Below are 22795 nucleotides of genomic sequence, written 5' to 3' on the forward strand. Positions count from 1 at the left end.
CTAAAAAGACCTTCCTCACAAACAAAAGCCTCTGTAGGACAATCCACAACATGGACTGCCCTACGCGACCTGAAAAGTTACCCTGAATGAGAAGAGGATTTAAGTCTCCAAACTGACTTCCAATATAGAGCATATTAAGAAACGTCAGTCCCGATGTAATGATTTACTGCGACTAAGCCCTAGACTAGAATCATCAATTCATTACTTAGATACCGTATGACAGATAGCGTAGGTAACGTAACCTCTGACTTCAGCATTTTCCAAGATAGCAGTAATACTGAATTCAGAATTCCCATTCACAAGCCAAGAAACTAACTGAAAAACCTCTAGAGCAGAAATGTGCTATTAGTGCGTTGCAGGCTAGATCAGCCCATGATTTAACCAGTCCAGGAAGCTAAGAAGTGATTGGGCACTTGTTCTACCAACAATGAAGCTGGAGGGAAAATAAACTACTAAAGCTGTTTGAATTTCAGTCCCCGATGTTTTCAGCTACAGCTAGGAGTCAGAGAACTTTAGACTGCAAGAGGATCATACTTTTCCAAATCTGAAAGGATGCTAACAGATCTTCTAATGAAAATTGTGGATGAGAGCAGGCTCAGGAAGCAGTATTAGCTTTGCCCCCCAAAAGCTGATGTACAAGAGTCTTCAATGAAAACAAAACCACTACTTCAAACGCGTACTTTGAACGTTGTTATCAGCTCTGTTAACTTACTCTGATCCCTCCCACAACTGAAGACTTGCTCAGAGGAGGTTTGTAGACTGAGGTACATCATAAAAATCAAAAGCTTCATTTTCCCTTTAACTTAAAGTTGAACCGAAATCCACTTCTTCATAAAGAAAACGACCCGTTTACAAAGAACATACACCTAAACGATCACGCTTAATGATAGTAGTTTTTCACGTACAAGTCAGAAGGGCTGCTCAAGTACAGCACGTATCTAGCACTTTCCTATTTATGTTTAACATTAACTAGTTAGTATGGGCCTATAATTGCCATCTGTGGAATGGGAAAGGCTGGGGGAAGGGAGGCAGAAGTGGACTTTTGAAATAAAGTTCATCACTACAGCTCTAAATTATTCTGCCACTGTTGCCTCATTTTGTAAGAATTTTCAGGCAAGTTCTGAAGAACTGGGATACTATTTCAATGCGCAGATGAACAATTCTGGAAAGAAAAGTTCTCGGAAGTGAATAAAAACTTTCCCTAAAGAACAAATCCCATATAACTTCATATGAAGATTACAGAAACATTTAAGAAAAAAGGAGGGGGACAATTTTATGTAATTAAAATACTTGAAGAGATTAAGGTTCATTGTTAACACATTCCATGTATTTTAATTCCTAAGACACTACAGTCTTTCTCCCATCTCGTTTGAATTTCCATCACCTGGAGTTAGAGCATCTTCTCAAATTCAGCCTAGATAACATACTACATGCTATTAAAACATCATCTGTGGTGCAAAATGCACAGATGCTAAACATTCTGATGTTTGTTACCATCAAAAGAAAAAAAAAGGCATATTAATTCTTTTGCCAGAGCATTAAGAGTAATCAACTATTCTTCAGGTTTTCTAACATTACACATTATTATGGATACAGTTATTTAAGCCACTTTTCCTAAGGAGATCTTCAGCCTCTTGAAGAACTAAAGTCCCCTTTACCCTCAGAAATCAGTTTCTCATCCTCCTATTTGGAGGACACATCAGTGGGGGGACATTTACCAATAAATCGTCTTTGAAATTGAGGCAACTGAAACTCAAGCAACTGAAGAAAGCTACATTAAAAACTATCGCGACAGTTATACTTTTTTAAACACAAATGAGTAGGCTCAAGTAACACATATGGCATCCCACATATCTCCAAGCACTTTGATCAGCCAGAACTGAACATTGTTTCCATTGTGAGACAGCAACTGAAATTTATATCTGAACAAGAATAAAAAAAGAACTGCTTATATTTGGAAATATATTTATTGCAGAAATATATTCATATTCAGGAAGCGTTAAAATGCTACCAAAAATCAGAAGCTCTGCAGAACAGGAAGATTATGTCCACCTTCACACAAGGCCAAAAACATCAAAATTGTTAACCTGAAAAGAGTTAGACAATGAAACATATTTTAAGCCTGGACTCATATCCAAAGACAGTAAGAAGCATCACTTCCCAGCAACATGAAGATAAAAGCAATGGTCTCTTCAGTTTTAACTGCACTAGTAAAACAGTGTTTTCATTTACTGCCAAGACGACAGAACAACTTAAGTTAATGAGAAATTCCTTACATTCTAAATGCAAGGAATTAATGTATTTGACAGCCCATAAGACTTGAATTATTTCTATTTTAGGGTTCTTCTGTTGTGGAAAAAGATACTTAGAAGTATCTTCCTCTCTGAAGGGGGTACTAGAGCATTTATTAAATTGTGGCAAAGGCTAGATACCCTGCACCTATTCCTAGTCTGAACATTTCCAGCTTTGACTGCCAGTCACTGGATCTATCCATTACTACTGTCTTCTAGATTAAGAAGCAGCTCTTTATTATGGCATTTCTATTTCTCCTGTGATCAGCCTGTGAAAATATCTAACAACAAAAAAAAAAAAGAAGAAACTGATAAATTAAGACTCAGCTTTTACTAGACTAGGTACAGGACAGCAACATTTTCCCACTGAAGCAAGAGTCCTCTTTCCAAATTAGATTGTGCTTGGATAATACAGGAATAAATAGCAAGTATTTTGACAGTGCAGCATAGCTCCAAAGAGCAAGTTTTCTTCTCCCCCCTCCCCCCAAAAGCTTGCCTTGCCAGGGTGATATGGTATTAACAGAACATTATCTTTACGTTCAAGCATTTTGTTCAGTACTATTTGTGCTGATAATAAATCCCACTGAAGTATCAGTTCTGTTCAGAGAATATAGCAGCTGATATGTTGTGAATTCCAACAATGAAAATAGAATTAGTTTCACTATTTCAGCCTAACAATTTAGTAGCTCTACAGGGAAATGGTACAAGAATTAGGAGAAATATAATTTGAGATGCTTTTCCGAAGTTCTCAAACATGTGCTAAAGGTGACACGAGTTTAGGTTGTGCCCTGGCTTGAACCTCACATAACTCCACCGACTTCAGTGGAGTATGGAATGAAGTTTGGACTGCATCTGGTTATCTCAAAACTGCCTCCGATATGTTACAAGAGTCTGACAGCCAAGATGTTCAGTGAAGTCCACAGAAACAGATTTATGCACCATATGGATGTATTAACCACAAATCCCTCCATCATGTTTTCTCTCCTTCAAAAGCAGTACTTCATGGAAAAAGCAACATAAGGTGCTTAATTTTTAAAAAACAAAACGTGACAATTTGCAACAGGTAAGAATAAAAGGCTTGCAGTCCACTTTTTTTCATATCAGAGATGCTTTCAGCAATTTGCTTAGGAAAACCTCCAGTAGTTCAATATTCTAGGCTTAAATCTCCTCTTAAACTCCACTGTTCTGAAAAGTATTTTTTTTTTCCAAACTAAGTACTATTCCAAAAGAAGTAAACCCATATCTTCAGCACAGAGTCTGAAGATCAGTTCTAGTTACTAAAAAAATAACATAGGCGCAAGAACCCAGATACTCTGGAGCAAAATCTGCCACAGCGTTTGCTGCTCATGCCAATAAGAAGAATCCATAATTCTTCACAGCCACACTGGAGTCTGACATATTCCACCTTAAGAATATTCCTTCCTAACTTTCTCCACCTCAAAACATACCTTCCCTTAATTATAAAGTAGCTATGCTTTAGGAAGAGGCTCAAAGAGCTCTACAGTTAGAGTTAAACGCAAAACAAAAGATACAATGCATGTAGGAAAAAAAAACCTGTCTGTCAGGATAATGACTATTTAAAAAAAAAAAAAAAATCAAGTCTTGCAAAGTAGTTCTAACATACTTGATGCCAGGTATAAACTTAAAACTAAATACTCAAGCATATCTACCAACTTAAAAAGCATCAACTTCTGGGAACTCCATGGGTGTTATTAAGCTGTTGAGTACCCACACATGTAACAGCAGATGATAGGAATCATTGTTCAGCACTTCAGGGAAAGAGGGACTCTTGTGACTCCAAATTGTTCACTTACAGATTACAACTAATGAATATTAATTTATATTGTATGTAATTTTCCTATTTTTACATCTAAAAAGAGAACATTGTAGACAGGAAAATACAGTGAAAGCGAACAAAGTTTGTACGTGATTCGAAGCCAGTACATCCCAATTTGTCAGACTGCACTTACACAAAAACTTTTAAGAACTAAGGCCAAGCTGTGTCAAGTTTCTCTTTAAAACATTACTTTAATCAAGGCAATTCAGCCAAAGCATCAAATGACATCTTTAATCTGTTAAGATGGCTATTAGTTACAAATTTAGAGTGCATCCCCCAGGAAACTAAACTTTTATAGCAGAGTTGTAATCCATTTTAAGACAGGCAAACTGAAAAGCCATTTGAGGACAGCATCCGGATTTTTTTCAGTTCATCAATTCTAAGAAACAAACAGTGTAGCTTAGTAACCCTTAAACACCAGAGTCCTCAAAACTATGCCCACCAGAGGTCAGCACGCAAATTCAAGGCGTATATCCCAAACCCTTAAACCTCAACTCAATCCCAAGGAGTTTGTTGACTGTACAGTATGTTTTCTATCAACTCTGCTTAAGCTGACATGGAAGAAAGTCTTCCTAAATAGATATGGTTAAGGAATTAATGTCTGGGGTCCACGACTGAATGGCTGGAGCCTATGTGGTGTCTGCTGTTACGCCTGTAAAGTTTTAATGCGGCATTTATATTGAATTTGTTAGCTACTAGGCATACTAGGCAGTAATCGTTCAAGTGTTCTGCAGTATCTGTATGCACAGTGATCCTCAACGTGAGAGAGTAGGCTCCTTATCACTTGAGGGGTAACCTAATTTACTTGAAGTTATTCCATTATTTACTGTAGGGTGACAATGCAGACCTGCAGTTTCCCCCATTACTTCCAATTCAAAAAATGAAACAAACCCACCCACAGACCACAACATCTGTTTAATCTGACAAAGCAATTAAGAAAAATCTCTTCTACTAGAAGTCCACGGGAGAGACTGAACAGTATGTAATGAATGAAGTCAAACTCTGGAAATAACTTAAGGAGCCAGAATGAAAAGCAATAATATAAACCATCACTGATTGTCTTTTGGAAGTATTCAGCAACTCAAGTGTCTTCAAAGGATTGAAAACTACTGAAACGACCCAATAACTTTTGAAACATTTCATTGCAACTTCTTCTGGAGGTACTCTTACAGTGTAAAGAGGCTTTTTTTTTGTTTTTAATGAATTGCAGTATAAGTCTACAGTAGAAATTCTACAAGCAAGAGCGTTCTCTGTCAGATCCAAGGATAGCTTTTTAAAATTAATAAAGCTGCTACAGCATTACATACAATTGCTCTGTAATAAAAGACCTGTAGAAAGTTGCTCAAAATTAGGTATCAGCATGGGGGAGAAACCTATCACCTGGCTATTTACGCCACTCAGTTGAAAGATATTTGCCTGGACACACAAATGTCATTGGCACTTTGCCTAGAATTCCATACCCAGATATGTATCCTCATATGAAGTGCTCTGTCACTTCCCTACATGGTCATCTTTTTGCAAACACCATGTCAAAGGCCATCGCAATACTCTTACACTTGAGACAAAGGCATGCACACAGTCTCTCGCACCTCCAGGTCTTGACACTAACGCTGGTACACACCGCATTGCTCTTCTCCACTTGCTCAGGAGCTTTTCCGAATTTGATACAATTATAATTTCATTATTGTCTATCTTCAAGTTAGAATGCATTGCTTCAATATCAGAGTTCATATTACACTGAAGCATTGACTTTCTGTACCAAATATCCACATCACCTCTCCTAACATCACATTTATATTGTCACCTTCGCTTGAAGCTATGGATTCTATTTGCCAGTAAGAAAAATGATGAGTATAACGTGCTTACGACTAGACTGTCTGAGCCAGCAGTATAAGCATAGAAACTCACGCTATTTAAAATATTCAAGCCAATCAATAGGCTACCTCTATTAAGGACAGAAATAGAAGCCAGAGTATTTTTATTTCTCTACTTGAGCATGCTAGTTTTAAAGTGTGGCTCTTAAATTTGTTCCAAAAACACTGGCCTATCTATCAGACACTGTTCTATGAGCAGGTTTAAAAATAATGCAATAGATCCCCTAAAAATTTAGGGGCCGTGGTTTGTTAAAGATAGCCTAGTGTTAACGATATGCTAGTCGGTGGTTTGTTTTCAACCCATTTCTCACCTTCAGACAGAGGCTTTCTAAAGAGATGTTTAAAGTCAAGCAATTGATTTTATGGATACTGACAAGACTCTGCAAGATAAGCAAAAGCCTGCACAACCCCTAGGGGTTTGACGTACAGCTCTGAGAGCTGTTTTATTCCTCAGGATGAAAAAGCTATCCCTTTACCATTTCTGAAATGGAGAATAAACCAGAATGTTTTTTTTCTGTGCTCTAGCCACCTCACAGAGCAAAATCCAGCCTTTTTTCCCCTTAACGAGATATCCCAAAACCAGTACAAAACACCTGTCCCCTATTTGCTGTTCTACCAATACTGCTTTACAGTACAAAATCAATAGGCTCTCATGACAGAAGAAACGCTTCCAAAACTGCCATTCTATTGGTGGCATTTAAAATCAGGACAGTGATTTGGACTAGAAGTCTATCGCAAAATCCGTAATTCATATAGTTCCATTTGCCTCAAGAGGATGTAGAAAGCTTCAGCTGCTGAAACAAAACAACATTGCAAAAGTCATGGATGTAAATTTGACTTGATGGTTCCAGCAGTAGAAATAGCAAGGCAAAACAGCAGAGTAAGTGACAAGGTATCATAATTCACCCTTTATTTCAGCTGTCAGCACTCTGTATTTGCACCCGTTCTTCACCAAAAGATACAAAGAGGAAACTAGCTTCAGCCTTCGTGAGATTCACGCTCACTCATAATTATTGCTCACTCTCATAAATATAAGGGTTGCAGCAATTGAATCATTGTATGTACAAAACAGAGGCTCAGGACAGGGTTAGGGAACATTAAAGTTTCTCAGGAAACAAAAGCTGGCAGACAGCCAATACCAACTTCATTTTGAGTGCATACTCTCTTTGCCTGCTAATTGAAATAGCAGGATAGTCGAGTTTAAGGGTATATATTTATCTCCTCCTGAGACAGCTACCACCTCCAAAGCAAAGTGACACTAGTGGAAAGAAACAGTTTGATGTACCACCTAACTTGTTCCCAAAGGAACACTCACTCAGTTAACAGTTGATAATGACCTACAAAATATGAGGAGGTAATTACTCCTGACATTTAACAAGAATCACTTAGTTTGTTCCTTCCCAGATAAAAGTAACAAAAACATTAAAATCACTGACCAGTCTAGTTTAGAGAAAAGCTATTGCCATGGCAATACCACCAAAATAAAATAGTACATATTTCTGAAGTACCCAATACTTCTATTTGTGCGCTCCTTCCATATAAGGACAGCCCTTTTAGGGTAACCTTGAATTATTAAAAATGGTGGTGTAAGAGACCAATTTATGATTTTTTTTGTTTTATTTAAGAAAGCAGAATTTCAAATGCTTATACTTGAAAAACAGGAAGTTCTACTTTGTACAGTTATTTCTTTATTTGTGGTCTCCCACAGTGCAACAGGCAAAAGATAGATGCACTGAGGAATTAGGAAAGATGAGAATAAAATGACATCAGACGCTAGTCTCATTTGCTGAGAAGAGAGAGGAAGAAGTTTGTAAAGAAGCTGAAAAGAACTGCTGCTGCCAGTGTAAGAGTTGATGAAATTAGGTTTTGGATAAAGGATAGAGTGCAACTGACCAAGAAATCTTTGCATTCCAGAAACTAAAGTAAATACATTTAAAAGCAAGGAAAAGTATTTTTAATATAAAACAGACAAGTTGTAACATGAAATACTTTGAAGCCTCAATTTAGAGAGTAACATTTTAGAATAGTGACAAATGTTAAAACCTGTACTACAATTAAGATGCTTGGCTTTTAGACCTACCAATTAAAGTAACAATGTAAAAAACCACAATCCCTCAGTGCAAATGCACACTTAAGCTAATTACAGATAAACAGAAGCAAGACTGTTCCTCAGTGAAGCACACGCTTAGGCTTCTTTGAAAACCTCCTCTAGGGCTCAGACCATTAACAACTTTAAAATATATGTCAAACAGGTCTGTACTACATAAGTAAGCCTTACCTGCCACTTCCACAATATCACCTGGGACAATGTCTCTTGCTTTAATTCTTTGTACGCTTTTTCGATCCTGTCGATATACTTTGCCCATTTCAGGTTCATATTCTTTAAGAGCTTCAATAGCATTCTCAGCATTTCTTTCCTAAAGACAACAAAAACGCATAATTTTTAAAGCTCTCATGACAAGGAAAAATAAGTACATCAGATCTGATTTTTCCAAGTGCAGCACCATATGAATAAATGTAGCTGAGCAGTCAGCAGTTATTCACACAGAGAATGATGTGACCCACACCATTATGAGGTTCCTAACTGGAAATCATTACAACATAATTCAGACATTAGTGGGTACTCAGAATCTAGAAGCTGTTTATTCAAACTCTGTAGCATTTCCCATCAAGAATATTCACTGTCTTGTTACAGGAAGGCCACACAAAGTTTTAGGTGCCATATGGATGCTTTTTGATATTAAAAAAAGCACCGAGTCTTAAAACCCATGGATATAGTCTTGTCTCAACTGCAAGCTACTAGCTGGAGCATCCTGGACTCAAACTAGAACAGACTAGCAGTACTGAGGTTCACTTACTGACAGAAAATTAGAGGTACCAAATCAAAGGCTAAGTTAAGACAAAACTCTAAGTTAAGCTATTTAAAGGCGAGTTAGATTTTACTACAGAGTTAGCCATAGCAGCTATAACTCCAAATTGCTCAAAGAGTATATTATCAACTTAATTTCAGTGAAATTAAGTGAAATTAGATCATACAGATTAGAAGTTTGTTCCTGAGATTTTTTTTTTTCCTCCAGTTTACAAATTAAGATGAGTCCCCACATATGACAAGACCTTTTTATTTCCATAGGCACTAACACAATAGCCTTCTCAAGAGCAGTTCTCCCAGCTAAGCAATACTGGAGCTTGCAATCAACATCATGACATCACCTAGACAGCAGACAGCTTAAGAAACCAACAGCTTATCACTACTCCTTCTCTAGCTCTAGAAGGAAACTTATTTCTCATTTCCTAACCTACTGACAAGCACAGACATCATTACAAGCCTAGTTACTACAGATAACATTAAGGGTACGTATAATTTTTAGAACGCCTGTATTTTTAAAATATACCAGCCTTTCCAGATGATAAAAAACTTTCTTGAAGTAGACACTTAATCTTCCAAAATTCAAAGGTTGAGATATTAGGTATTTCCCTATAACACTGCAGCTCACACAACATTACCAAACCTACCTCAAAGGACTTATGTTTACATGGCACAACTCAGTGGCAGGTAGCGTAGAGATACCAGCTCAGCTCCTGAAATACTAGCTTCGTTTTCCACTGGGTAAATTAATTCTGCTCCTCAGCACAAGAACGCTGATAGCACATTAACTAAGAGTTAACATTAGGCAAAATCTTAACACCACAAGAGAAAAGTCTCTTAAATGAAAGGTTAGTTAAATTGGATTTTTCCTTCAAAAAGAGAAATAAGAAAGAAATAATCGTGATTCAGCTAGGACAGCCTGCTCATATCGCACTGTTCCCCATTTGCTCAAAGTCAAGGTAGTTGCAACACACTATCTTGCCAACCACTGAAGTATTAGGAAATGGCATTTTGGGAGAAGGGCGCATGAAAGGCAAGGTTGAGGAGGGCAGAGTTAAGGCTATGACTCAGTTGCTCATGTCTAGTACCTGTAGAAACAGATACATTTATGGGTGGAGACTATGCGCTGCAACTTATTTTCCATGCCCACTAAAGCAAGGGAATGACTCATTTAATCTGTACAACAATTACATTTCACAATTAAGTTCACTGCATGTAGATATATATTGAGATTCTTTGCACACTTTATCAGGTTTCCTCCAGCAGGATACACAACTATGCAGGAAAACTCCAACTCAAACTGTACAGATAGCTTTATCTTACATTATATGTTCCAAATTATTACATGTATAATTGTAACTCAAATTTCATGTTATATGAAAGCATTAGTTTAATTCTACTCAAATCTGTAAAGCAATTGTGCAAGATGCCGCCACTTAAAGGGGCACTGCTTCCTTCCCTCCCTCTGCATTACTTCTTCCTTTGTACCAGTTCTAGCCTACGCACAGCAAGCTGGATCCTATTAAAAATGAATCTTTTGAGGGTTAGTCTTCAACTAGCTCAGGAGCGGTAGCACAAAGCAGAGAGTGGTAACGTGCAGCAATTCCACTAAAAGCCACTTCTAGTGGTTTCCAGTGCGTATGCTCCTCTTTAACATGTTTAAACTTAGTAATAGGTTTGCTTCTCTAAATTTTCATTGTTATTTTGGATAGTTTTTGTATTTTAGTTTATTTTTTAAGTCTGAAGTCTAACCTGCTAAGCTAGCAGGTAATCGCATTAATACTACCCCTTTAAAGGATATTTACCAAGAATTTAAGTCACTCTAAAATCCTAGAAAATTGTTTCTCTGCAAAAAGACAATACTAAGATTTACACTGTCTGAAATGATCAAACGTGCAAAATAAAACTGCTGGTATCTACCTCAAGTAGTGTCGCAATATGCTACTGCCGATAATATTGAGAAAAATCCATCTAATTCACCTCACAGATGATAATGCAGGAAGAGGTCTGGGGCATTTAGAAGTCTTCCTCAAAATAATTACTTCTTATAGGCATGCATGTCTAACCCATTACATGTTTAAGATGCATGTGTCTAATGCAGTAATCAAATCAGAATAATACTGTATTACATATATTAATAAATTTATTAAAATAAAGCATTTGTTATCAACAAGAAAGAGCCACAAGAAACCTGATAACAAGCATCCCATCCTTTGCTATCTAGTTGAGACAAAACATTGATTTTTTCGGCAAACTAATCCAACCAATTCAGGCTCTTAACCTTCCAACATTTGATTTGCTTCCTGAATTTAGGTCTTTATTTTGGACTATTTAGTTAACGTGTTTTTCAGCATGTGGCCAAACATATGGACGGGGCATTTTGCCTCGTGGGCCATACTTCTGAAGCTTTCATTTTATCTTTAATCAACGCTTCCTGACCCAAATTTATATGGTGCATGGATTCTGAGGAATTAAAAAAGTTAACAGCATACATTACTTGCATTGTCTGAAGCACGTGACACTGCACTGTGCAGTGCTTTCTATTAAACCGGAAAAACCCCAAAGCATTTGAGATTTGACATTGTAAAGATATCTGCCTACCTGCCACACTCCCACAATTGCATTGGCTACTAATATAAGTAAGATTACAAAAGGCTCTACAAATGCTGTGATCGTTTCTTCACCTTCTTCAAACCAGGCCAGGACCTGTGAAAGAAAACATGAGGATTTAAATTAAGGAATTTACAAAGACAGCTTGCATATTTAAGACCGGGTAAATTTCAGCTTTAGCTTTTAACTCCTTAGATTTGAACGATTTTGAAAAAATGCTCAATCTTCCAAGGTGTAGCTCATGAATGAGTTGGCAATACACAATGGAAAAAGGAGGAAAAAAAAAAACCTTCACTGAAGTAGTGCAGAGTTCATTCACAAGCCTGGTCTTTTAAAGGAACAAGCTATTTATTTTGAAAACATATTGCTACTTTTGGTTCACAAAGGAAAGCAGAAGTTGATGCGACAATGGCTACAGCACTGAAGAGTTGCAAAAATGTGCTCGTTACTGTCTAAAACAGGACTCAGACTGATTAGTGTAAGTACTTAAAACACCAAAGCTTTGCAAGATAGTTTCATGCATACTCAGAACCTGACTTAACGAGGTTAATTCCTCTTTATCAATACAACTTATTTATTGGTACGTTTAGTTAGGTGTAAAAATGAAAATAGCTTCAGATATTTTCATTGAATAGAGCTGAAAAATAAGCATCTGCAGATTTAAATACAAGTGGTGACTTATTAAAGCTTCTAAGAGAATTGGGTGGTCACATTAGAAGTTGACTTCTGAGGTGAGTAGTTGATAAAACTCAAATTTAGAGTGATCAGTTTTTCTTTTAAGAAAAATCAAATTTAGGACTTGCATAAGGCTCCAAACAGATTTTTTTTAAATCCCTTTGCTTTAGGATTACACTCTAGTTTTAGGCTTCTGCCATTCACTTGACTTCTGGAGATTGCAGAGGCCTTGACATTTACCCATCTTAAAAGTTCTATAGCTACTGAAGTCAAGCTAACATGACCAGAGAGGAAGAGCTTTTTTGTCAGCATGTTGAGCAACAGGAAGCCCGGAAAGTGACAGTAAATAGGAACAACGTGTTGAGATAATTAGGGCCGGTAGTCAGGCAACAGCACTCTGAATCACTAGAAGACTGCAGCAAGCAAACTGTTACTAAAGCAAGCACCATAATTCCACTAACATGCTGCTCAGAGCTATTGCTCAATTGTGAAACACTCCAGGATGTTAAAAGGAAGAAGGAGCAGCAGCATGAAAGCCTCAAGCAGAAAACAAACTGTCAAGCAAATCCAGTGCAACAACAAATTTTGTTAATAAACTTTTAAGATCCAGGTTATGATTAATATAACTGAAATGTTCCAACTGGCAATGCAATATCGAGGGTCTGTGTAATCCCTCTGGAAAAAGAGATTTAGTTAGGAACTCTAAGGCTTGCTACATCCCAATGTTTCTTCCCTCCTCCCACAGCATTAATCCACTGCATCCACAGTAACAGCTTGTGCCGTTTGACCTGCTGGAGCAATCCAGCAATCGTACAGTCTACGTTGTACTTTTCACTTTATGCATTACCCCTTACACCATAAATAGCTTTTACTCTACACCAGCATTGTTGCCTCCAATGGAGCTACAGAAATGCCTAATGGTACGCTCTAGTTTCTTTAGCGCATCAAAAGAAACTTAGCATCTACCTTTTCCCTCCCTTTCCTTATTGGAGTTCTGTACAGCCAATCCTGCTTCCAAAAGAGCAAGTGAATTCAATCATTTTGTAACATTCTTAACAGAGCAGGCGCCTGCAAGGTTAACTGGAATAAAACATCTGCTGAACACAGTACTAAACTATAATCTTTACAGACTGAAGATCATGTGGGTTGTAAAACAACACTGAGGAAAACCTGAAACGTTACGAGTTAAGAGAAGTACCTACAAGGATGACAAGATCTGGCCATGTCAAGGAGAACCAAAATTAAGTTTTAAAAGGACCTTTCTTTCAATCAGCCATTATTTCAGAAAGACCAGAAGAACTTGGATCAAATATCCTTGCCAGCACAAATCCAGCAGGTTGTTTCAAACCTTCACTATTGTTTTGGCAAAATTATCAACCTGTAACAGGACTAAAACGAAATATCATACGACATTTCCCCCCAAAAAGATTCCACGCAATTGGTAAAAGTCAAACAGATACCGGGCTCTAGTTCTAGAATGCTTTAATAAGTATAGCTATACGAGTAACAAAATACATATATGCAACTTCTTGTTTTTTCCTATAGCAGACTAAAGCTACATTAGCACCCCATTTAGGATACTTGTAATACACATACTGCAGTAAGAGATCAAGCTTGTTATTTGACAGTAGCCTGTAACCAAGAGCCAAAACACAACAGATACAAAAAAGAAAGTGGAACAAGGAATACGTAGCAAGTCATTTAAGCTCAGAAGTATTAGCTAGGTGTTTTTAATGACAACAGAACATCATACGATAAAGTCTGGTAGAGGCTAGACAACTCCTGTGAGAAGCACGAGGTTTACGCCAAAAAGTTTCTATTAGTGTACTCCACGATCCTGGAGAGGCTGATGATGTGGGATCTTTTATTTGACTATCATTCAGAAGGGCCCTACAATATATTAGCCCTAATCATGTTAAGATTCACAGGTATAACAGCTTAATTACCATATCATTGATCTCCAGTGTACTGCTCAGGTGATATGGTCAGTAGGAAAAGTTATCATAAACAGAATAAAACAATAGATCAAGAGAAACGCAAGTCTAAAATCTAAGGGAAATAACTAATAGCAAGACCTAATATTATCATATCAGCAGTCAGAATAAGTAGCTTAGAGGACAACTTTCATTTAGCACGTTTGATTTAGAGTTCCTCTTATTTCACTAGAGTGCTACTTGTACAAGCCTATTTTAATCAAAGAGTAAGGGGGTGGGACCTGCAGAACACTAAGCCAAAGAACATGCAAAGCCAGGCAAAAAGCACTTAACTTGCATGGTTGTCTGTAAAAAGGAGACAGAGGTAGAATGCAGAAATCAGCCAGCAGTAGACTAGTGATCAACACAGTTAGGAGAACATACATGTCCTTACAGCTTTTTGCACTTCTACAAATTAAGCATCTCTGTATTCCAAGATAAGTCAGGGAGGCAAGTTGTCTCACGTGACTATTTATCATTAAGTAACAAAAATAGAATTAGAACAAAGAATAGAAGTTTTAAGAGAAAATTCTGTTACCCAGCAGTCTGTGCCCACTTACTACTAACAGAAAAAGCAACCTAACAAGCTCTTCTGTTTGTTTTTCATTTTGATACAAGAAAAAAAAAAAAAAGAAGAAAGGAGCTTGGCCATTAATATAAGGAGGAAATTAAGAATTGTATTGTGTTAGCAGGTTGCAAACACCCATCAGATATGCTACTCCGTATGTCCGAATACACAAACGCTTGCTGTGTTCTTAATGTAGCCTTTCCCTTTCTTAAAGGGAAAATAAAGACATATGGCACCCAGTTTTTAAAATTCCTACAAAACTAGTAAAAATTAATTATGACTCCATTTTAATAGTTTTGTCACGCTTGCCTACCAGATGATATCTTGGATGCTACTGACTAATCTGAGCTTAGCTAAGAGCAAGCCAGCATAATATATCTCAGCAATACTTATCTTGTGCCACATACTTACTGCTGTTGACCTTAACAGGTAGCTTTTGGGTGATTTTAGGGCAAAGTCTGCAATTTTTTTTACAGGTAAGTCTTATTCTCTCGAACAATAGTTTGCTCACCTGTTAGCACAGGCTAGGCTATGCCCTTGCTAATTTACAAGCTATAATCAGCATATTCAGAGTAAATCACAGTGTACAGTCTTAATCTAAACACACATATCTAGCAACAGAAGAAATCCCCAGAACATTCACTGAGTTAGCTTAGGCATTAAAGAAATAATCAAAATACTCTCAGGATCTTGTATTTAAGAGAAAGTTAAAACTTCAAGTTTTAGATAGAACATCTAGCCTACACTGCATCTAGTACAAGAAAGTTCAATAGAAGAGTGATGTAAAGGTAGGTCTGCGTGGTTAAGCATCTAACGCTCTGCTTAACGCATATATATATATTTTATCAAAGTATTATTCTATACCAGATGCACCAGTAACATTTTGCAACCTGTCAGAGTCACTTATATGAAAAAAATAGTTGTTCTATGTAAATACTGCAGATTGAATACATGCTATTAAAGCAGCAAGAATTTAAAGCTGAAGTTGATGTAAAATTAAACATCCTTTTACTTGCACCTAGAAAGTCAGACTATGAAGGCCAATCAGCTGCTGTAACAGACTCTCCGCAGTGGTTTCACATATTCCAACAGAACACTGAGGCAAGGTCCAAGCCTATAGATCCATTTATAGAATTAGAAACAATTTACATTTTTCCTCTTAAATATATACTTAAGGCCAATGAAGATATTGAAAAACAACAGCAGTCTACGAATTTAAACAGTTGCCAACTAGCAACAGCAGTTCTGACTTGGAATGCAGCTTACAGCACCTATAGCTAACATATGCTAACTATGCATATGACCCCTATGATCAGGGTGACACAGATTCAGCCATTAGTCTGATTTACTTTATCAACATGTAGCTGACAAGAGGTGTAGGGCTAGAGGACATAAATTGCACTTTGAACACAGAAGTTCATATGATATTAAAGAGTGGAATGCTTCTACAGAAAAATGCAGATGAACAATTGCACAGAAACAACAATATTTGTCCTTTAACATCTAGATATATAGTCAGAACAATAAGATTTTAATACAATTTAAGAGCCTAACACAAACAGTTACCAGAAAAGCATTTCATGACAAAATAGCAACCTACATACCTTGAGGACCCTCACACCTGAGCCTTTAAGTTCAGCAGTTTTTATTTTTTAAATATTTATTTATATTTGTACAGCTAGTGAAGAACTCTGTTACATTCACTGTCCTAACAGCAATGAAAAAAAAAAAAAACTTGTAAAGGTTAGATGTGCACCAGCATCTTTCCTGAAAGTATGCATTATAAATCCACTGCCATTAGCACCACAATGTACATACTCCATGGAATCTTCAGAAATTTCACTTTCTCAAACTCAAATTAGAACAAATTTTCATTGACATACTCAAAAAAACCAAACACACCACACATAACCCCCCCCCCCACAAAACATACACAACACCCTTAAAGTCAACGCAGCATCCATGCCCAATTTCAACATCTGACCCTCTCACCCCTAACTCAAAGGGTTAGCACAATTTTGGGCTTTTGGGGGCATTTGTTTTCTTAAGCCCTTGGTAAGCCATTCTTCCTATTTATTGTCATTCAATGGAAATAGAGCTACTTATTTAAGCATCTTGAGGAAAATTCCCTTTGGCATATACACCAGGCCTAAAAGTCTTCAGCTGAAAGTTTGACAGTTATTTCCAACAAGAGGCGTTACCCAGTCTTACCTCTCTTGGTATGCAATACAATGCCCTACCTTCTACTTGAGTACAATGGTTTAAGATCTATCAAATAATAAGTTACAGTAAAAAACAGTCATTGAAATGAAAGTCAGTACATCACCAAATTCCGTGACATGGTTCTGTGAGGATCTGATGCCGCTGCTCTTAAAGCGCCAAAAGTCTTGACTTTTGGCTTAGATTGAAGAGAAGCTCCACAGTCTCATTATTCAACATCCAAAACCAACACAAGCTTGACTGACTCCATTTTAAGTCTAATTACCCACTCCAAGATACTTGAGGCACAGGGAGTTTTGCATGCTTTGTAACAGTACAAGCTGCAAAATTGAATTGTCTAAGGTTTGCAAAAGACAACACAATACACACATTGAAGTAACCTTTAGCATTAAGTTGTTCTATAGTAAAACTGACTTAACATAATTCATAATCTTATCTTCATACACAATTCCAGTCTTTATGTATTGTTTTCAAGTATTCTCAAGGAGCAATTACTGTCCTAATACCACTACATACTCTCATCAAGAATTTCCAGAAATACCAGAGTTTAGGTCAAGTTAATTATACCCAACTTTTGCCGCAATAAAATCTTGATATCAACATATTCAGCAGTTCCTTACAGCTATTACAAAATCCTCTAATATGCTTACATCAAAAACAAGCATCAAACCCCTAAGAAAAACAGACAACGGATGATCATCTTCTGAACAGGGAAAACGCCAGAAAACAAGGAGGGAAGTGCTTTTAAAACTGCCAAAATTAAAATACGTCAAGTTATTTTTTTTTAAATCAAATCTAAAAGAAGATTTGAAGAGAAAGTGGTCACTTCTCCCAATCTACTGTTACAGTGGGTAGCCATAAGTCTTCAATAGGAGGCATAAAAAGGCAAAGCAGTAGCCCAAGGTCACACAACAGGTCACTGGCAGAAAAAAAGAGAACCTAAATCTAACCCACCCCATCAGACTATAGTCTCCCCTTACTTGAATGGAAAAGTTAAACACATTGAAGAAAGGAATTTAATCCAGTTGCTAAGAGTCTGCAAAGTGTGCACGGCAATGTATATTATATGACTTTTGTCAGTTTAGTATCATACTGAACACTCAGATTCAGCAGTCAAAGCTGAAAGAGAGCTGATTTTTCACTTATTTAGTTACAATAAAAACAAAACCGATGCACACGGGAATGAAAGGCTAACAGAATTCTGTACTGTCATTTATCTCATTAAATGAGAATCATTCCCAACTTTTCAGGAACAAAAAATACATCCCCTTTTCATCCGCTGGAAGGGGAAAACGGGGAAGAGAAGAGAGAAAAGCTCTCAAGTAACCCGTTTATCTAAATTTCTACAGTCAGCCTTATTTCTTCCCAGCAGAAGTAGTAAAGCACGCCTGCCTTCATGGTCAAGATCAATGCCACCAATCATTGCTCTGCTGGTAACAGTATATGCATACCAAAACCCAATGTCAGTCTGGGGATAGCTGAAGCCTCCCTGGGTCTAGCGCGAGCAACACAGCATACTGCGGCAACCACAGGCACCACAGCAGGACCCTGTCCCATCTCCCCTTCCTCCCCACCAAACACACAGAGCAGCTACAGAGTGCTCTGTCCATCCCGATCACCTCGCCTTTGGTTAAAGTGTCAGCACAATTTCCATTTATTTCCCTTTAAGGGCTCTAGCATTTTTTAAGTAGTTAATTACAACGCCAGGGCAGAGTACTATAAACTTTTACTTCTACCTAAACAGGTTAGTACTCCGCATGCTTTTTTGTTCTCCAGCTCCTCAAACCACACAAGCCTTCACCTCTCTCCTGCATTTCACCTTTGATTCATTTCCAGTTTTTCAGCAAATGCACATCCTTTAAACATTATGCGTGGCTAAACATGCTTTTTTAAAATTAAGTTAGTGTTCTTGTTCTTTCAATCCTATATGCAAGGCAAGATGTCCATTTTATGACTAGACTGTCCAAAGGTCAGTTACCAAATTTGGTAAACAATGGTGCCATCACTGCCGTCATCATTCTTGTCACTGTCAAAAGCAACAACTGTCACCTTGCTATTATCAGGAAGGGAAGGCAACTGGAATATTCGCCATGTAAATTCTATTTACAGTCTGCATTGCATCCAAAAATGTCTCCCAATGATTTTACATTGAGCTTGATAACGATTAACTCAAAGGCAAGAAAAACGACCAGTTAAATGCTTACTTACTCAAGGTTAGTTTTTAAAGCCAACAAAAGCATTGGGAAATCCCACCTCAAGTCAATAAGCTGTGCTGAATGAAAAATACTTTTTAATATCTGTCTAGTGTAGTTACGTAGTTCTAACTCATACAACGGAAGATTACCTGAAATTATGTTTTCCAGCATACAACAAACCCTCTACAAGATAATTAAAGGGATAGCATGCAATTTGATTTGCATCTTATACGTCTGTCTTTTGAGAAGCGGACTAACTTCACTGTGCATAGGTCATATATGTTGAAATAGACATTGTTCCTGAGCCTGAGATACTAGAAAATAAAAATAATTCGTACTTACAAAAGATATGCAAGCTGCCAGCAACAAAATTCTAACTAGCAAGTCTTCAAACTGTTCGATCACAAGCTCGAGTAAGGTTTTTCCTGCAATATGCAACAAAGTCACTCAGTTATGCATATAAGAAAATGATGAATTTTTGACAGGAATTAGCAAAGGATTGCATAAACATACTTACCTTCTTCAGCCGGTAATTCTGTCAATCACAGATTTTTCCAGGGAGCATGTCAAAGAAAAAAAAATCATTAAAGAAATATTACAGCATTTATAAGGCATCTACCAGATAATGTTTCTGAATTGTACACTCAAACGGTTTGGATTTGAGAGCCCTACTGAAAGCTCCACCAAGGGGGCTCTTTTCACCAAAAGATTTGAACAGGCCCAATAATCTTGCATTTTAATATACAGGACAGCCGGAATCTGCTAAGGGTTATAATTCAGCCAAGTCATCACTCCAGGCAGCTGTGTGACTTCTGCTGTTGCTGCACACAAAGGGTCAAAGGCTTAGAAAGCCTTTCAAAGGCTTTCTGACAAGGCTTTTCCTCCATAGCCACACACACACAAAAAAAGTCAAATTACTTTCCCAATTTGAAAATATTTTCTTATATCTGCTCTTCCCTTTTATTTCCCCGTAAGTAGGTTTAGTAACATAAAAGGCACAAAAGGGGACTTACGGGGGGGGGGGGGGGAGGAGGTATTTGGAAAAAAAAAAGCATATAATCTTCTCATAGCCTTTCATTTTTACACCATGGCACAGGGAGTTCAAAAGGGACTAGGCAGGCTGAACAATAAAAATTCGGGAAAAAAACAAATCTTATCAGATGAATTTTCTGCCCCGACTCCGGAGAATAATATAAAACAAGGATATTGGAAAGCAAGAAAAAAATGAAGGTCAGGACAGACAAAAAAAAAAAGGAAGGAGGTTTAAAAAAGAAAACCCCACAGTGCTTCATTTCATAATGGAAGAAGATTTCCCACCGTTAAGGTGAAAGGAAACGGAGGTGACATCCTCCTTGCCAAAGCAGCCCTGTGAGCTCGGGGTATGAAAGAAACCCACGAGGTGGAGTTCGAGTCAGCCATCTTCTCTCCCTCGCTCCTATTCCGGGTCCTGCAAGAGATGCCGGCTTTGCAAACACGGACACGTTAGGCCTTGGCCAGAGCCCCGAGAAGGAGCGAAGAAGAGAAAAGGGTGGAAAAAGCGAGGGGGCGAAAAGGCGACTCCCGGCAAGAGCATCCCCGCGGCGGCAGGCGGGGTGGGGGGCCGCGGCACCTACCGTTGGAGCCCCATTTCTCCTTCAGCTTCTTCACTTGCTCCAGGCTGAGCCCGGTGCTTTCGTTGACACCGAAATAAGCCAAAACTTCCTCCACAGTCTTTGTGTGAGCGTTCTCCATGGCTGGGGCAGGGAGCAGCAAATGGTGCCTCGCCTCTTCCTCCTCCTCCTCCTCAGCGGCGGCGGCGGGCGCGGCGGCGAGCCCCCTCCTCAGCCCCCTCGGCGCCTCGCTTTCTGCCCCGCCGCCCCCGTGCGATCACCATAGACCTCTCCGGCCACAGAGAGGAGCCCCCCGAGCCGGCCTCCGCGCCTCGCTCTCCCCAAAGGGCAGGGGCGGCAAGTTAAAAGAGGCGAAAACCGCCCCCTTCGCCCCCCCCCAAAAAGCCCCCACCCCCCCTCCCACCCCACACACCCCCCACCCCCACCCCGAGGGAGCCGAGCCGCCTCTCCGGCGCGGAGCAGCGGGCCTTCAGGCGCCCCTCCCGGCCACGGGCGGCTGAGGACAGCGGCGCGGGCCCCCGCGGCCGCTCTCGCCTCAGGGGCGGCGGCGGCGGGTGGTGGGAGCGCGGGCGGCTCCCCGGCGGCGGCGCCGGCCGCGGGTGGCTGCGCGGGGAAGGCCGCGGCCAGGTGGCCGAGCGGCTCCTCCTGTGGCCCGGCGGGGCTGCGAGCCGCCCGCGCGCAGGGCGATAACGGCCCGCCTTACCGCCGCTCGCCTCCGCAGGCGGGAGGAGAAGAGGGCGCCGACTCCGCCGCCGCCCGCCTCGCCTCGCCTCCGTCGGGAAGGGCGCGAACGGCCCCCCCGGCAGCCCGATCCTCCCTTCACCGGCCCAGGCCGCCGTCGCCGATACGGCTTGGGCTCGCTCGCTCACCCGCCGCGCCGCGCCGCCCCCCTCCCCGCCCCGGCCCGCTCCGCGCCGGCCTGGCCGCTGGCTCCCGCTCCGCTCCGGTCGCGCACCGGCGGCGGCTGCTCTAATGTAACTTATGGGAGCTGGGGCCGCCCGGGCCCCTCTCGCCGCCGCGGCATGTGGACGCCGCTCATTGGCGGGGCGCGGGCGGCGGGGCGGGGCGAGGGGGGGGGCGGATGGCGCGGCGCGGCCCCGCCCCGCCCGCCGCGCTGAGGCGGTGGCGGCAGCGGCGGCAGCAGCGCCTGGCGCGGCTCTGCGTAGCGCAGCGCGTCCGCTGCTCGCGGCGGGAGGAGGAGGAGGAGGCGGGCGCGGACACTGCAGGCCTCCTGCGGCGGCGCGGGTGCTTCCGCTCCGCCGGGGGAGAGGCCTGCAGGTGGGGTGGCCGCTTTCTCGCCCTCCCTCTTCCCCCCTTCCTCCCCCCCACCCACCCTGCCCCGGCGTGAACCGTCGCGGCCGCCCTCTGTCCCGGCCTCAACCCGCGCCTCGTGCCTGAGGGACAGCGCGGCGGCCGGGCTGGGGGCTGAGCCCTGAGGAGGCGGGAGGCCGCCATGCCTCGCTCCCGCCCGGCTCTGTCGCGATAGGCGCCTCAGTCACAGGAGTGTCAGCCTGGAGCGCGGCTGCCCCGGCTCTGTCGCGACAGGAGCCCCGTCTAGGCGAGGGTGAGTGTGGGGCTGCCCCGGCTGTGTCACGACAGGAGCCCCGTCTAGGCGAGGGTGAGTGTGGGGCTGCCCCGGCTGTGTCACGACAGGAGCCCCGTCTAGGCGAGGGTGAGTGCGGGGCTGCCCCGGCTGTGTCACGACAGGAGCCCCGTCTAGCCCACCAGAGGTAAGAGAGAGGGCAGGTGAAAAGCGACAGAGCTGTTGCCCCGTCCACCACAGCACCTAAGGGGTCCGTTCCCCCACACCCTTACCGCTGCTTTTGGGAAGCCTGCACTGACCCTGAGTGACATCTTTTACCCAACTTCCCCAATTCCCATTCCTGCCGTTGCACCCTGCCCCGCCAGCGTAACAGTAACGCGCGCACTCAGCCCCGGCTTGCGCAGAGATAACTGAAGGAGGTATAAACTGCACAGTGTGATTCCATCGGTGTGTGCAGCGTGAGATACCAGCTCTCCTCTGCACAGTACCTCAGGAACTGATAGAGACCCCAAAACCAGTATAGAACACAGAAA

At 40.8% G+C, this 22795-nt stretch overlaps 1 protein-coding gene across 3 annotated transcripts in view; it reads right to left on the reverse strand.

Moving 5' to 3' along the window:
* ATP2A2 (ATPase sarcoplasmic/endoplasmic reticulum Ca2+ transporting 2) overlaps positions 1-21125 on the reverse strand; it is a 49413-nt gene extending 28288 nt beyond the window's left edge. For 2 of the 3 annotated variants that reach the window (XR_011135120.1, XM_068911249.1), the window contains exons 1-5: positions 20723-21125; positions 19627-19644; positions 19452-19534; positions 11470-11574; positions 8281-8419 (exon numbers count right to left, since the gene is read on the reverse strand). Coding sequence is in view for 2 of the 3 variants with exons in the window: in XM_068911249.1 (XP_068767350.1) it covers positions 8281-8419; positions 11470-11574; positions 19452-19534; positions 19627-19644; positions 20723-20840 (463 nt within the window). In the remaining variant the exon portion in view is untranslated. The remainder of the gene's footprint in view (positions 1-8280; positions 8420-11469; positions 11575-19451; positions 19535-19626; positions 19645-20722) is intronic. The other variant, XM_068911250.1, reaches the window with a different exon arrangement.
* Positions 21126-22795: the final 1670 nt, after the last annotated feature.

The sequence above is a fragment of the Struthio camelus genome, chromosome 17, assembly GCF_040807025.1.
Source record: "Struthio camelus isolate bStrCam1 chromosome 17, bStrCam1.hap1, whole genome shotgun sequence".
Taxonomy (NCBI): domain Eukaryota; kingdom Metazoa; phylum Chordata; class Aves; order Struthioniformes; family Struthionidae; genus Struthio; species Struthio camelus.